This window comes from Populus trichocarpa, chromosome 16 (assembly GCF_000002775.5).
Source record: "Populus trichocarpa isolate Nisqually-1 chromosome 16, P.trichocarpa_v4.1, whole genome shotgun sequence".
Taxonomy (NCBI): domain Eukaryota; kingdom Viridiplantae; phylum Streptophyta; class Magnoliopsida; order Malpighiales; family Salicaceae; genus Populus; species Populus trichocarpa.
This window is the reverse complement of record NC_037300.2, coordinates 6480375-6497500: the sequence shown is the minus strand read 5'-3', so window position 1 is coordinate 6497500 and position 17126 is coordinate 6480375. Positions and strand designations below refer to the sequence as shown.

General features: G+C 32.7%; 1 protein-coding gene across 3 annotated transcripts; it reads left to right on the top strand.

Annotated features, from left to right (window-relative positions):
• Positions 1-9975: 9975 nt before the first annotated feature.
• Positions 9976-14672, top strand: LOC7465288 (WRKY transcription factor 44). Of its 3 annotated transcripts, XR_002978372.2 has the most exons (8): positions 9976-10303; positions 10392-10489; positions 11541-11961; positions 12041-12172; positions 12285-12997; positions 13312-13470; positions 13835-14253; positions 14420-14672. XR_002978372.2 is itself a non-coding variant. In XM_024587515.2 (7 exons), exons 3-7 carry the CDS (start codon positions 11743-11745, stop codon positions 14019-14021), a joined length of 1410 nt encoding a protein of 469 aa, XP_024443283.1. In that variant the 5' UTR covers positions 9976-10303; positions 10392-10489; positions 11541-11742; the 3' UTR covers positions 14022-14385. The 3 variants fall into 3 exon arrangements, 2 of the variants coding, with proteins under 2 accessions (XP_024443283.1, XP_024443284.1); XM_024587515.2 differs by lacking the exon at positions 14420-14672 and having other exon boundaries at positions 13835-14385; XM_024587516.2 differs by lacking the exon at positions 14420-14672 and having other exon boundaries at positions 11531-11961; positions 13835-14385.
• Positions 14673-17126: the final 2454 nt, after the last annotated feature.

Here is a 17126-nt window from a genome sequence, read left to right as displayed (position 1 = left end):
AATGATTGTGTTTGGGAAATGTGAGGGGGAAGGGGTGTGTGGTTGTGTATACTACCTTAGGGTTTGGGAAAGGTTTTCCTTTTATACCTATTTGGCTTTTTATAGATGGTTTAAGTTTGGTTGAACTAGTTCTTTCAGTTTATGACTTTTGAAGCCAAAGTTGAACCAAACCAAGTTTGTTTTTTTAGGTGGGAGGGGGTGTTTAATCTTGTTTTCTTCAATTTGGTTTTTTTGGTTAATTTTGTTTTTGTTTTCTTAGTTTTTTTAAACACCCGTACTTACGACTTCTTAATGGGTTGAACTTTTTGGGCATGGGCTATTTCTCATTCTCTTGTAAAACAAGTTTTATATATAGGCAGGGGATATTTTGATGCTTAAGCTAGTGAAATGAAAGGGGAACATAACACGTGAGAGGAAAATGATGAAAAAAACAAAAGAATAATTTTAGAAAAGATTTATATATATGTGTGTGGATTTGTTGAATTATCATTTATACCTGGTGATCCTTATATATTTAAAGAACTACATATCAACTTGAGATCACGTGGATTTACTTAAAAAGGAGTTGGATTATTGTGCATGAGAAATCATGGAGAACAATTGCATTAACAACGCATCTTATCCATCATAATACAATTTTGGATCCCCTAAAATTATTTTAAATACATTTTTTTATTAAAAGATAAAAAAAATATAAAAATATTTTAAGGACACGAAAAGATAAGCTTTGAAGCTACAACAAACTAAAATAATCAAACTGTGATGTTTTGACATGATGAGTTGAAGGAAGACTCAATATAAAGAAAATGGAGGTTGAAATCCATCTTAACCAAAATTAAAAGAGTTAATTAAGTTTAAGGACTTCATTAAATTTTTATGCATTTAATTATCTTAATTAAGGACTTAATTGAAGAAGAAAATAAGTTTAAAAGTCAATTTGGCTAAAATTGGATAAGGAAACTAAAGAAAATTAAACTTCTGAAGAAGAAAATAAGTTTAAAAGTCAATTTGGCTAAAATTGGATAAGGAAACTAAAGAAAATTAAACTTCTGAAAAGATAATTCAGTGTTTATATGTTCGATTCAAATAGATTGTCCATTCAACGAATTAGGTTTATCATTAAAGTAAAATAAGTATTCTTTTAATTCAAGTAAATACTTAAATTCCTTTAAGCAAGATGATAAAAAAAGATTAAATTAATCATAAAAAGCCCCTAATTAATTCTTTAATGTCAATCAAATTAAAGATTGGAAAGCAATTTTTATATTCAGTGATGAAAGCTTTAAGAGCAAAAAATAATCAGCTTTAAGAGCAAAAAATAATCAAGTATTACAAGCTATCATTAAAAAGTTTAACGATTTTCTGAAATTTGAGAAAGAAACCACATAAAAAAAACTCAAACATCTTCTCTCCCACCAAAAACACCCAAAAACAAAACCAAGAACCCTAGTCATATCTCAACCTACCTCATTGGATTTCGACTAACCACCATCATTCCAGCCATCTTAATAACAACCTTAACCTCTCACTCGTCTCTCTCATTGACGTCCATCTAACTTTCCTAGCCTTTCTTATCGAAAAACATCAAATCAAATTAAGGAAGAGAAGTTGTTAGAGAAAGAAACAATAACCAACCAAAACTTTTAAGCGTCAAATCTCTTTCAGTAATCAGTGGTGACTGGCATCACTACCAACAATAGGAAAAGAAGGAGGTAGGGAGGCTTGAGGAGCGTCTCATGCCCATCATCTCCCCACCACTAAGCATGACGACGCGTTTTGTTATGAAAAAAAACATCAGGGGCAAAAAAGTGTTGAACTTTAAATGGCCAAATCTCCTTTTAATGTTGGTGGTGACCAACACCTCTATCACCATTTGGGAGAGGAAGAAACGGTACTTCCTTCATAATAGGCCATGCACCTTCTCTCCCCATAATTTATCCAAACGACGCAACACAATTTGAGATGTTATTGCTAAATTTATCATAATTGTCCAACAACTTTCAACAACTATTTCAGCCTCTTCATCCCAAGTCCAGCCACCCTAGGAGGTCTATTTCAAACGTTAAATGTATTTCTAATGATTATTTTGGTTTAGAGTTAATTTGGATATGTGTTATGATGAATGTTTTTAGATTGAATAAATTTTGAGTTGATTATGCATGTATTGGAAACTTGATTTTATATTTATGTTTTCTAATATGATGTATTTTATGGATGAATGTGCATTGTGAATGTATTTAATGTGTATTCAAGTTATTTTGGTCTATATGCAACTAGGCGGAATCTTTTAAAATTTGCATCTTGCTCATGATTGATGTTCTTGGTCATGCCTTTGTGTTATTTATGCATGAGTTTGCTTTTACATAAAAGAATAATGTCCACACTCATACATATATTTACGTTGGATTTTATAACTCGTTTAACCTATGTTATTAATGGTTTAACCTATGTTAAAAAGGCCCTTATAGGCTAACATTTCAAAACCTCTTTCAAAAAGTTTTATTTTCTTTTAAACCATATTGAAAATAAATATTTTATTATTCACTCATAGTGCTTGAGGTAAAAAGATTCATGATAAACTTTTACCAATTTTAATGTGTAACACCTCGACTCCTTTTGTTTTCAAGTTTCAAAACATGTGTTCTTTTTAAAATTTTAAATCTTTAGGTCTAATATCCATCGATGACAACTAAGTGTCAATCAGAGGTATTAATTTTCTTAGTAAGTCTCATATATTTGTTCCATTAGATCTTACCTTTAAGTAGATCAACTCATAATGGTTATTGCTTAGATATTTGAGACTAAGGCATAAAAACCCGATTCAACAAAAATTATGAATGAATCTCCATTAGTCGTTGTCCATGGACCTTGGATGCAGAAACAAAATGTTTAGCACTACCCCTCCTAGGTTTAGGATTGGGTTCACTGAGTCCAATATAAGTTCATCCTGATTATTCATTAATGTTACCTAAAAAGACCATTAATGATTATAGGTCTGATCAGAAGTAATTGGTTTTAGATATGTCAATTCACCAGTTGTTATCAAAATGAATGAATGATAACAATTGTAAGCGGCAAAGATAACCTAAACTTTAGAATTGATAGACTTAAACCAAAATATCCATATAGGATTTAACTCATTATAGTAGATCCATTCTCATTCATGTAGATAGATCATTGGCAAATTAGGCACAAAAGACTCATTATGAATAGAAGATAAATAGTAATGCAGATGTTTTAGGGTGATAGTATCTTATCTATTTTTCTTTTAGCATAACTTGTCCTTTACCTCAAAACTGGGTTTCTAGATATCATAATATTAGGTGGCGACTCTTTTATACTAGTGATTCATAAGTTTCATATATTCCCCTCCGTCACACCTAAACATCGTAGCGACCGATTAAAAAAATCAAGGAAAAAGAATAAATATCTGGTATCTTATTTTTTAGGGGAAAAGGTCTTATTTAAGGAGTCGTCACCTAGTATTATGGTCACTGGGAACCCTAACTGGTCAACAAAGATTTTATGGTATGAGACTGGTTATACAAAAGGAAAGATATTATCACCCCTTAAGAATTCCTAAAGTATTCACGCATGATGTGAACAATGCGAAGGTAATTAAAATTACCTTCGCACTGTGTCAAATACAAATTACAAAGCAAAAAGAACATGCCTGGTTCTGGAGATGAAGGGACAAAGACGATGGCAACGCCGTTTCTCGTTCATTTTCCCTATGTTCTCTCTTTTGGTCTCTTGTTCTCTCTGTTTCTCTGCTTGCTATGTTCTCTCTTTTGGTCTCCTGTTCTCTCTGTTTCTCTGCTTGCTATGTTCTCTCTTTTGGTCTTTTTCGCTCCCTCTGTCCCTGCATTTTCGTTCGTTTGTTCTGTCTCCTCTGGTATTCTTCTGTCGTCTTGTACCTGTGTTTTCATTCCTTCTCTTTCGTGTCTATCTTCTCATCTGGTTCCTTATGTGTTTGTTTCTTTTTTGTCTTTCGTCTTTCAGTTTGTCCTCTCGGTTTCTTGGTTCTCTGTTTTTTTTTTTTTGCCTTCTCTTGGAATGCTCTGTTTCTGGAGCAGTAGCTGTTGAAGATGGAGACTTAGTGTAAGGGCGTCTCTGCTGGTGATCCTAAAGGCTGATTTTCGATTAAGGAGAAGAACTCTCAGAGTGTACAGGTTGTTGTTGTTGCCAGTTGGAGGCTGGCGTTCAACTCTGCTATGGTTGATGAGGAATGGTATTATGGTTACGCCTGTGGTAAGTGACCGGCAACCCTTGTGCTATTCTTGTTGGGTGACTGATCTACCGTGACAATGGTTTATGGACTGATGCAGTCACTGGTTGGAGCTCCTGCCATGGGGAGAAGAGAGATGGAGCAGTGCCGGTTGAGACGTGGAGGAACTGGCCACGGGGAGAAAAAGTTGCGACCCTCGGTGATGGCTCAATGACCTATAATGGTTCTAGGTTGGAGATAGGGTTGTGGTGGCCATTTTTTTGTTAGGGTTACTAAGCTATGCAACCGATGGGAGCTTTTTTTGTATTCTCTCGCTTAGGTTTTCTTGTAATGTCTCCCCCCTCTGCATATGCAGTGTAATTTATATTTATTGTGCAAGATTTCCATTGTGTATAAGTAATAAAGTTCTAATTAAATTTATTTTTTAAAAAAAAATTTAATAAAGAATCAAATTTAAAAACGGATAACTATCATTATCTTGATGATAAGAAAAGAATGACAAAAGCATATTGTAATCCCTAGTTTCTCCACAAGTTGATAAATCATACTTTTTATCGAAATAAATCCTTGATCTTTTAATTTTAAATTTTAATCCCTGTTAGATTAAATTAAAAACTAACAAGCCAAAATTGAGCTATAACATCGCCTCACAACACCAAAAAGTTTCCTTTACAGAAAAGATGGTGGGTTGTTGCGATGTCAAACGCAACAATTATTATTATTATTATTTGAAATTTTTTTCGTAATTTAGTGCAGGAGTTTTATTCTCATCCTTGTAATTTTCATATAATTCATTTCAGTACCTATATTTTTATTTCATCAACAAATTGATGTTTATTTTAGAGTTTATGTGGCCCTCGTATTTATAAATATTATAATTTAATCTTTATAACAAAAATTCTTACAATTAAATCATTACATAAGTTTTTTTATGTAATGCTTATTACACTATTACATTACAATTTTTTTTTATTTCATATTTCAAACATAAGATTACAATGAACTGGTCTACTATATCCAATCAAATATATCCATTTGTAAAAGAGAAATGTAGATGGAGCATAATGAAATATGGGGAATTAATAATTTTTTTTTTTTAGTTTAACGTAGGTGTCTTGGCTTCGCGCACCTCGACTAATCCCATGAGCCCTGAAGTTAATGACCATGCAAGCCTCCAGTGGTCATCATATAAGCAACCACAGGGTTTGAACCTGAGACCATAAAAAGAGCAAAATTTTTAATTCCAAGCTCTTACCGCTGGGCATAATTGATTCGAGCAATAACTTTGGTTAGGAAAAGAGAATAAAAAACAAAAACAAGAGCGTGAATAGCCGGCGCGTGAGTAAAATCTATAATTTTGTCTCGTACTTTCCAATATTGCTGCTTAAAAAGGAAAGTGTCCAACACTGTGTGCCTGTCTGCGTGTATATAATTTATTAATCTAAATTCGAAGGACTAAATGACAAATTAAAATTCAACTACCAGTCTTGGACGTGGAATTTCGGTTCGGAAGGTTTGGGAAGTCGCCAGCCCTCGTGCTCTAAATCGAAGACCCAACTAACTTTCCGAAATCTAAATCTTTCTCAGCTACTTCTTCTTCCTCGACACATTTGTCTGTTTTTGCCAGAGAATATAAACTGTCATTCCATGTCATATATATGCAGTGGCGGGGCCTACAAGAAAATGTTTTTCCCAATATTTATAATTTTAGTAAAAATAACTGAAATTTTAATCTTTTTAAAATATTTTTTTTAATTTGCCCCCTTAATTTTTTTGTTCTTGCCCCGCTATGCATATAATAAAAACACATATGACACTGGCTATAAAATAAAAATAAAAAAACTCTGCACATTCGGAGAGTAAATCTAACTCAAATCTCTAAAAATAAAATTTAAATACCATATTTACCACCTGTCGGCTGTATGTTAGGAAACTTTTTTTTATTTTTTCTAAGGATTTTGAATCTTTTAATAACTAGAAGATTGCACGCAGCTACATTCAAATAGCCTGCCAAAATAATTCTAATCTTTCGGTTTGGTATCACATTCTTCAGTTGAAGTTCTTTATTTTAATTAAAAAAAAAAAGTATTTCATGTTGCTAATATTAGAAAGAATTTAATATTTAATTCATTATTGAGCAAAAATAATTTTAAAATGCTATTTGAAAATGCTAAATTTATACTCTTTAAAAAAGGCGTGTTTGTAGAAAAGGGGTATATGTGTGATGGTCTTTTTTAAAATGAATGTAATGACCATTGTAACCAATAATGAGAGCAAAAATATGAATCCCTCTTCTTCTTATTTACTTGAGTCTTATGATGTGTGGCATAGTAGGTTAGGTTATGTTAATTATAATTATATATAAAGATTAATAAACCATGAATTATTACCAAGTGTGATTTTTAAAAAAAATCATTAGTGTGAAATTTATGTGGAATCAAAATTTACAAAAAATTATTTTCAAATAAATTGAAAAAAATAGTGGATCTCTAGACTTAATTCACTTAGATATTGGTGATTTAAAGTTTGTGCAAACTAAAGGTGTAAAAAATTATTATATTACTTTTATAAATAATTGCACAAGATAATGTTATACCTATTTGCTTAGGAGTAAGAATAAAGCTCTTGAAATGTTTAAACATTACAAGAATGAAGTTGAAAATCAACTTAACAAAAACATAAAGGTAATAAAAAGTGATGAGGGTGGAGAATATAAAGCATTATTTGGTAAATTATGTTCTTAAAATTGTATTATCTATCAAACTACTACTTCTTATTCACCATAATAAAATGTTATTATGAAACATGATAACCAAACATAAAAAGAAATTATGAATTCCATGTTGATAAGTTCAAGAGCACCTAAGAACTTGTATGGGGGGGCAATTCTAACTGCTAGTTATATACTTAACAAATAAGCCCTTAAAAGTTAGAAAATACACTATATGAATTGTGTAAGGGTAAAAGACCTTCCAACAAATACCTCAAAATATAAGGTTGTCTTGCAAAAGTAACAATACATGATCCTAAAAAGGTTAAGATAAAACCTAAGTCTAATGGTTGTGTATTTATTGAAAATGCATACAATAATAGTGCATATCGATTTCTTGTACATAGGTCAAGTATTTAGGATATTCATCCTAATATTGTTATGAAATCAAAGAATGCTATATTATTTAAGGATGTGTTTCCATGGAAAGAAACAAGAGAAAATTGTTCATTTAAGAGAACAATTTAGGCTAACCCAAGTAATTATTATCAATTAGAAGATGATGAAGTTGAGTTTAGAAAGGGTAAAAGGATAAAAACAACCAAAATATTTAGTCCTAATTTTTTAATATACTTGTAAGAAAATGAATTGGAATTGAGTTTGATGATTTATTTTGATTTTCTGCTTATAAGGTTATTAAAGTGTCAAAATAATATCTCAACATTGGGTTGATACTCATTTTTATATAAAAAAATGGTTTTATTGCTTTTTTTTAAAAAAAAAAACTCTTGGTGATTGATTTTACCACAAGACAAGAATACAAGGCTTTTTTTTTTTTTGCTTTTAATCACTATTTGAAATGCGTCTTTTCTAAAAATATTTCTACCTAAAGAATTATACCAAATTCATTTTTGATCCTTTTAGTTTAACAATTCAACATTTTAGTTATTGAGTTTAAGAGAGAAGAAAAACTAGCTGAAAATCAATAGAGGAGAGAGGATGATTAGTTGACCATATTTCATTAACAAAAAAGTTAAATTTGGTGTCAATGTGTTCCTTTTGACTACTAGAGTGTAATTGAGCTTCCATATTGCTGGAAAAAAATAGATCGGAGTTGGGAAAGATTTTTTTATCTTTTTATTTTTTTGTGTTTTTAAATTTTTTTAAATTTTTTTTTTAGTTAGATTAATTTATTGAGATTATAAGGGTGTTGAATAGGTGTTTGTATGTGAAAATAGGTTAAAAATAGATTTTTGGATCTAAAAAACCTTAGCTCGATTTTTTGACCACTTCTATGCTAACTGAGATTTGGGTAATTAGACGAAAATTCATCTAGTTTATTTTAAAAAACAATTATAAGTTAAATGATATCTCATCTGCACTTTAGAAAAAAAAAAGTTTCAAGCGTGCGAGCTTAGCATGCTAAAACCCATGCATGATGAACCTTCTTTAATAAGACTAGGCATGCGGGCCTAATGTATATAGCCCATGCACTAGTCCCTTTTCATTGTTTTATTTTGCAAGTTTTTTTTAATTGAAATGCAATATAAAAAAAATTATAGTTAACATGATATTTAAATTATTGTTCAATTTTGTCAGGTTCTTAAATAATATCATGGTTTTTTAGAGTATTAACAATTTATTTTTCAATTATTATGTGCCTAGCATGGCAAAAAAAATTAAAACGGCTAAAGAATGTTCAATGAAAATAAAGTTTTATGTTCTTTAAATCTTTTAATTGACTTTTGTCATGATTTTATCATATTTCTTTTTTTTTCCCCTTCAGTCACATATAAAATATTGAAACATTGTTTCTATAGTTTTTTTTTATGATTTGTTGTTGAGATCATGGTAGCTATTTATTTAAACAAAGTGCTTGTAAATTAAAAAAGGCTTTCATTAAAACAATAAAGAGATGTATTGGTAAGGAAATGTGATTGAGATGAAAGAATATATTTAAAGTTGATTATTTAATTGAAGAAAAAATAAATTATATATATAAAAAAAGTTGTTTAACATGACTAGGGCATTGATTTCAATTGCCTTAACATGTATTTATCAAAGATAATGCCTGGATCAAAATAAGTATCGGCAGTGGGTTTGGTATTGTTGAAAGTGTTTTCATTTCTAGATACACGCGCGGTGTTCCCAAACAAGTTCTATACGTGGAGATTTTTGCCTACAAATTGTTGCTCTGTGCCAGCTTTCAAAAGTCCAACTTGCTCGTCGTTAGACCCAACATATATGCTTGGATCAGGGCGTCGGCTGCGTAAAAGGGTTTTGGTAGTTGGCTTTCCTTCCCCTCCTCTCTCGCAGTTCAAAGAAAAAGGAAAAGAATTAACATTGGATTTTAATCCCCTTTTTTTCTGGGGGGTTGGGAAAAACGGGAAACGTAGGATACTTCAAACTCTCTGATAAACAGCATCCACATGTAATTCAAAGAATCCCACTTTTACTCACGTAGGATCAAAATTTTAAGGTATAATTGCCATAAACCAAGGACAAATGATATCACAACACGAACCCGAACTCTGCTAAGCTGAATCAGTCGAGACATGCATGGTAGATACGGGAAAATAGTCTTAAATTACACCAGAAACACTGGGACCACTAACACGTGCCAAAAACTAACCAGTGATTCAGCGGCACATCTGGCTAGATATAAGATTTGCAGTCCGAGGAGTTTAGAGTAAAGAAAAGTCCCATTCCACGAGGTCAGCATCAAGTGGATTACACACTCCATGGATGAAAGTGGGCTTTGCAAGTTTTATTCGAAGCAGGTAAGCCTTGGAGATGGAGCAAACAGCGAATAGTCAAAGCAGAAAATGGAGACAGGTAGTTGGCAGTACCATCAGCTCTATAGTATCGAGCCGATTCTCTTCACTACACAAAACCCTCTTAAAATAAAACATAATCCATAAAATAAACATCAAACTAAAGAACCAATCAAATCACCATGCGACAATTCCATAATGCTAAATGTTGTCAGAAACTATATATATATATATAAAAAAACTGTGTATACTCCGAAAATAATATATGAGTAATAAAAAGTTAGTTGGGATTCCCCGCATTTTCCTTCCTGCAACAACTTCTTCTTGTGCCCAAATTGCCACACAGTGTACTTGCAGAAGAAACAAATTAACCCCCCTCCCTCTCTCATAGCTTTCTAATAAGGGAACTGTTCATTGTGTTCAACTACCTTGTTAGCTAGCTATTCAAAAACTAGACAGAAAATTGTGTTTTTAGCCGAGTAAAAGTGGTAGAATAAAAAGACAAGGCGATTATACTAGATCTCTAGTAATATAAGCTGAAAGAATAACTGTTCATGTGTTGAATTGTGTAGAAGATTTCTTGTTTCCAAGGTCAAGTTCTCTCATTATGTATAACGTTTTCCAGTTTCTTTAAAAGTTAGATAGTTTTCTCACAAAATTCTTGGTTCTGCAAATGCAGGGTTATAGATTGAATAATGTTATGAACTGAGATAGTAGTAAATGAGATCTTGTGGAAGCATAGAAACTCCTTACTAGCTCTTACTTATTCCCTTTCTGGTTAGTTTCCACTTCCTCTCTCTTGTTTGCCTTCTTTTAGCTAAAGCCAGTCTATGGTTTGTGTTCATGTTCTTTGTTCTGGGGTTTGAATCTTTTCTGCATACCCTTTAAGTACTAATTTCTGGCTATGCATATTTTTTCTTAAATATTTATTTAGTGTTAGAAACTACACTGGTTTTAATGATACTTTCATTACAATAGTCGAATACTATTGTAATTTCTTTTGGGCAGTGCTTGTAGAAAAGGTCTTATCTTTTTGGGTCCTTTATCCTTCTCTGTTGAATAGGGGATTTTTCTTTCTTTTTCTCAAGAAAAAGAACGAAAGCTGGTTGTAAATTTGACAGATTTGAGAACCTAGAGATTGTGAGCGCACCCATGCCCAGATGATCCATGGTCATTAGTGGAATATCAAGAGTAACTAAATGATACAGTCTAATTGTAGCGAGTAAAATTGCAAATTGAAGCTTATTTTCTTAACATAACAATAATTCGGCAGTCGCCGCAAAACTTTTACCTGAAGTTTACTTTATGTTGATGGAAAGCATTGCTCTAGCAATGCACAAGAAGTTCTAAGGAGAATGAAAAGAATTTATTTATATTTTTTTTATGCAACCAGAGACCAAAGTTTTATTCAACGACATTTTGAAGTCCTGATCTTTCAGAGGGATTTCTTAGAGATTCTTTTATATTTAATAATTGTGTTGGACATTGCTCATCCAATCCACCCGCAATTTTTTTTGTTGTGAGTGTTGGATTTTGCGAATGTTTTACTTGCTGAGGTCCTCTGCAAATTGTTTTTTTCTTTTTCTTTTTTCTTCGGTCACTTGTCATTCATGTTTTGATTGGAAAGGAATCGTTTACTGTGGAGTTTTTTGGGTAATTATCCCTATGTTGTTCCACTCGCATAAAACATTAGTAATGGAAATGAATAATCAAGAGCTGCAGAGAGATTTTATAGGACTAGTAATTTATGGCATTGCTCTATTCTTCCTCCTTGTAAATGTAGTCTTCATTTTATACTTGCCATTAATATAATCCCAGTATAATGCAGGTCTGAGAGGTTGTCCCAGCCAACAGAAGCGATTTCTTAGTGTCTACAAATCAACTTTCCATCTCTGCAGCTTTTGTTACATCCTGTTGAATGTGGATTGAGGTTCAAAAGATAGGACTTCCAAGCTCCCTTGATCTTGAAATGGCCGTTTCTTACACGTTTACCAGTAAAATGTAATTAACATTCCAGATATTTATTGAAAATGGAGATCAAGGAATCAGAGAGGGTGGTTATAGCTAAACCAGTAGCTTCCAGGCCTAGTTGCTCCAAGTTTAGATCTTTCTCAGAGTTGCTTGCGGGTGCCATCAATACTTCACCCTCTACTGATTGTTCTGAAATGGCAGTTGCTGCCATTAGACCAAAAACTTTGAGGTTTAGGCCAACAGTGAATCGTGCTCCAGGTGCATTGGTTTCTTCCCAGGTGATCACATAGCTCTTCTGAATGCTCTCTCCACAATGAATTCTTGCTTTCTGATCCTTATGTTCTTGGACACTTTCAGGTTGAACTCTCTGGAACAACACTTAGCAATTCATCTAATAGAGTTTCAAGTACTGATAGCAAAACCACTGTCATATATAAACCACAGGCAAAGTTTGTGTCGAAGGCAACTGTTTCTCTACTGGCGAGTATGGTGAGTGGCAAAATTCTACCACCAGTTGTAACTTCTTCTGCCATGGTAATCTGGCAACTGGTTGTTGTATTTTTGTTCTTCATATGTTGATGCAAGAATTTCTTTTGACCAGGGGAACTTCAATACCAATTCACAGCAAATGCTACAATCAGTTGAGGCTCGCCCTCAGTGTCCAAAACAAAATAAACAAAATTTCTCATCCCAGCTAACCTCAAATCTTCATCAGAATATTCCATCCCATGCAGTATTGTTGACATCTCAGAATCAGGAGGATCCAAAAGCTTTATCACATGCATCTAACGGGGACAGGGCTTCATATGATGGTTATAATTGGAGGAAATATGGGCAAAAGCAAGTAAAAGGAAGTGAATATCCGAGGAGTTACTACAAGTGCACCTATCCAAATTGTCCGGTGAAAAAGAAGGTCGAAAGATCATTTGATGGGCAAATTGCAGAAATTGTCTACAAAGGGGAACACAACCATTCAAAGCCTCAGCCTCCTAAGCGCAACTCATCAGGAACACAAGGACTAGGAGCTGTATCTGATAGCAATGCTCAAGATAGGTACACCACTCCCTTATGGAGTAATCAACTCATTGAAAGAAATGAAGGCTCTGAAGGTAGAGAGGAAAATCAGATCGAAACAGGATTACAGGTGCATTCAATTTACCAGGGTAAACCTCCGCCATCTTGTGATCGTGCTGGAACTGGATCAATTAATGCTGGTGCGGGAACTTCTGATAACTCATGTGGTCTCAATGGGGAATGTAATGATGGAAGCAAGGGATTGGAGGGAGACGATGATGAACCTAGAAATAAAAGAAGGTAAGACATAGAACACTCATGAATAGATTTGAAAATCAGCTACTATAGAGGTTCACCTCATCGTTAAAAAGAAATGAATTCACGTTCACTTTGTTGCTTTGTGCTGAGTCGGATCATCTCAAGGAATAATCCAAGTTGGTTTTATATCAGCTTATATTTGCTTCTTCCTCCAGCCCTTCTCACCCTTACCTCATTACATGAATCCAATAAGCTTTTGTCATGGCCTGATGGCTTTTTAATTTTACTATACACATCACCCTTGAAATTATCTTCTTGGTTCTTATGTAATGGACATATATTAATTTTTCTTTTAGGAAAGCTGGGATACAATCCAATAAAGGTGGCATATCAGGGGAGGGCGTTCAGGAGCCCCGTGTAGTGGTGCAAAGTTCCACAGATTCTGAGATTTTGGGGGATGGTTTTCGCTGGAGAAAATATGGGCAGAAGATTGTAAGGGGGAATCCATATCCCAGGTTGAGACATTAGACTTGCTTGAGATATGTATTGCATGCTGATTTTCTGCTTCTCTGATTCAATGTTTAATGCGGCCTTTAAAAACCTTATGAAGACAAACGTTTTTGGTTGTTTTGCAATATTTCATGAATCCAGCATATTTGCAACATTGATTTAGCATTTAGGTACTCGTATAACTGCTACAGTTAAGTTGTTTCTGACTGATTGTTCCCCACCTAATATCTTTGAAATTTGAATTGAGGATAACACATTATCCTAATGTTTTACAGTATATTAATGAATTTGTTGCTTTTTTTTTTGCTTGTGAAAACTCTTTTTTTTCCTCGAATTTTGCTCACAACACATTTTAAATCCATCTTGCAGGAGTTACTATAGATGTACTAGTCTCAAATGCAATGTGCGCAAGCATGTGGAAAGAGCATCAGACGATCCAAAAGCTTTTATTACAACATATGAAGGAAAACATAACCATGAGATGCCTCTGAAGAGTACAAATATACAGCCTTTGAACCCTGATCTACAGGCACCTCCTAGTAGAGACAAGCTGTGATCTCAACCATGGATGGGCGAAATCTCGATGCTTGTTCTGTCCCAGATATCAAAAAGAGTTCAGCGCACAAGAAGCTAAATAACACAAGCAAATAGACAATAAAAAACAAGAACATAGCAGTTTCAGTTCTGGAGGCTTCTTCGTGGTGCCGGTTTTGTGTTGGTGACGAGGATTAATATCGAAATGGCTGTCTCGTTTTCATTATCCTTGCTGGCCTATCTTAAGCTTACGAGTACATTTCCCTCTCTCTCAGTTATTGCCTTGGCTAATCCTGTGTAATATATACGCCTGTTTAGCTTCAGAATAAGTTTCGAAGGAAGTCTAACAATTTTCAGGCGCATAAATATTTTGATACTTTTCTCAATTGCACTTGCTCATTCTGATTTCATTGCTTGTAGACCTACAAAGAATATGCTAAGGCTGAATAGGATGTGAAGATGTAGTGTTGGATTATAGTACAGCAGTTCTTAAGCACACGCCAACAATGAAATGTTGCTGCCATGGAATTACTGAAAGAAAAGAACTGATTCTTTTCCTTAGCCACTGTCTAGCTAGCTGGGGCATTAACAAGGCCAGCGTTTTTTGATATATTCATGACCAGAACTGCTCTTGTACATCACAAATCTTAGTAGCTATATTTTGCTTTCGAAATATCAATCCCCATCACGTTTCCAGCTGATATATATATATATATATATATATATATATATATATATATATATATATATATATTAGGAGAAACACCTGGTCGTCTGGGCCCTTTGTCAATTTTTACTCGTCTCTCCATATTTTTCTCTTTCTTTTTTTCACTGACATCAATGATCTTGTACAGAAATCAACACTCACGCATAAAGCTAACCACGGTTAAATTTTCTTACAAGTTAAGCATCTTAACTTTTATGCAGGCACAAATTAAACACTCTTGCATTGCAGAGAGCTACGAGCATTGTTACCCTACAATGGCGGGCTACGCTTCAACTTTTCAAGGTAAATCTTTCTAGATAAGTCACGAGACAAATCACTAAACACTCTATACGCAAACACCCAATTTGACAATAAAAAGATGAAAGAACATCGTCAGAAATTCCATATTGAATAGAGGTTATCTTCAATTTCACATCCATAGACAAATGTGCAAGCAAAACTCACCAATAAGCTTCTGAATGGACTAAAAAAAGAAGATAAAATGAGCTAAATGAGAATGTCTAGAATAGTTGATATAACCATCGTCACGAACAAGACTTATTATAACCATATTATAGTAGTTGATATAACCATGCAGGCTATGTATGATTAATTGAATTTGATCCAAAATTAACTATGACAAAGGATGTCTAGAGTTTTATAGGCCTATACACCTAGGAGGCAAGTCAGAAGAAGTTCTATAGCCACAAGACTCCAGCAAAGGTGTATGAGAATAATATGCCTCGAGTGGTAGAACATATTCTAACGTATCAAACACAATAATATTTTTTCATGATTGCTTAAATATTTTTTCAATATGATACTTTCACATTTAATTTATTTAAAATTAAACTTGATAATTTATTTTAGTTAATTTCATAAAAAAATTTCGACAATAAATTGATGCTTGAATTGGCAAAGTCAAATTCAATTTTTTTTTATAAAACATAATTAAGACTCAAGGGCACTAAAATTAATGCTAAAGCAAAATCCAAGCTTCTTTTTCTTTTTTTCAATTGTATCTAAGGGGTATTTTTTACTTTTTTGGTCCCCAAAGTTTTTTACATTTTATTTTTAATCTTTGTTTTTTGAGGTTTTTATATTTTGGTCCAAAACTTTATTTTGTTTATGTTTTAATCCATGAGATAGAGAAAATAAATATGTGATCATCGAAAAACAAGAAAGGAGAGAGAAAGTCACTAGTTGGTCACGTTTCGACGATCAAATGAGTTATTCTTAGTGTTCATAGGTTTCATCTCACGAAAAAAATTTCTTCGAGGTGTTTTTTGTCTCTCATCGTACCAGAAAAAATAAATTGGATTGATAAAGAAAAAAATTGGCTTAATTTTGTATTTTATTTTACCAATTTTTGGATGTTTTGGGCTAAGAAATTGGTTCATTGAGGTTCTAATTTTTTTTAGGTACTTTTATATTAAAATAGGTTGGAAATAATTTTTGAGGTTGAAAAAGACACTGCTTGATTTTTTTTACCATATCTCTAATGGTCAGCTCTTGACATATCATCTTTTTTTTTAGATAGGAACATAAAAAAAAAAATAGGTTTGGTATGCAATCCTTAGCCTCCTTGTTTATGAGCCAAACACTCAGGCCCATTTGCCACACCTGTTTTGTTCTTTATTATTATTTTTTCTTTGAATTTTAATTTAAGTTCATTAAAATTGATTGATTAAAAATTTATTTGAGATTTTTGTATTGAATATCATTCATTTTTTACTTTTTTTTACTAAGATCATAGCTTTTTTTATTATATTCATAAATGTTTTTTATTACAACCTTTCATGATGTTTTTATTTCTTTTAAAAAAAAACTATTCGATTACTTTCCTTTCTTTTGCACGCCTATTTTTACTAGTGAGTAGTTAAATAGAAAGATAATTTTAAAAAATTAAAGTTGTTAGACCCAAATGAGTAATGTGTTTGGAGTGTTAACCCGGGACAACATAATCGTCTTAATATTTAAAAACAATGTTAAAATGTCGTCGCCTTTATTTTTTTTTAGAATCAAGTTGAATTTTTTTTAGACTTTTACTAGTTCGATCGAGCCATGTTTTGATTCCAAGTTATAAAAAGGCAACTACAATCCAGTTTAGTTTAAAACTCAAGTCAGAGAATAGCTCAATCATCTTTAGTTTTGATTGAAATTCATTAAAATATTAATAGTGCCTGAAAATACTTGTTTTTGCTATTGAAATTAACATTTCATCCAACCCACGATGATAGAGCACAAGTAAATTAACTATATGATTGTAATAGTAATTTTTATCTTTTAATTTTTTATAACCTGTAAGTTGCATCCGTATTTGCCATTAAGAACATGTTTGGGAACGCGTTCCCAAAAACTTTAATTTTTTTTATTAAAATTTAATATGATTTTTACGTTTTGATGTGCTGATGTCAAAAA

Excerpts from the sequence above, each read along its gene's own strand:
- LOC7465288 (XM_024587515.2), top strand. The coding sequence starts at position 11,743 with ATGGAGATCAAGGAATCAGAGAGGGTGGTTATAGCTAAACCAGTAGCT. Across the intron at positions 11,962-12,040 it reads GTGCATTGGTTTCTTCCCAG|GTTGAACTCTCTGGAACAAC; the intron begins GTGATCACATAG and ends GGACACTTTCAG. Across the intron at positions 12,998-13,311 it reads GAACCTAGAAATAAAAGAAG|GAAAGCTGGGATACAATCCA; the intron begins GTAAGACATAGA and ends TTTTTCTTTTAG.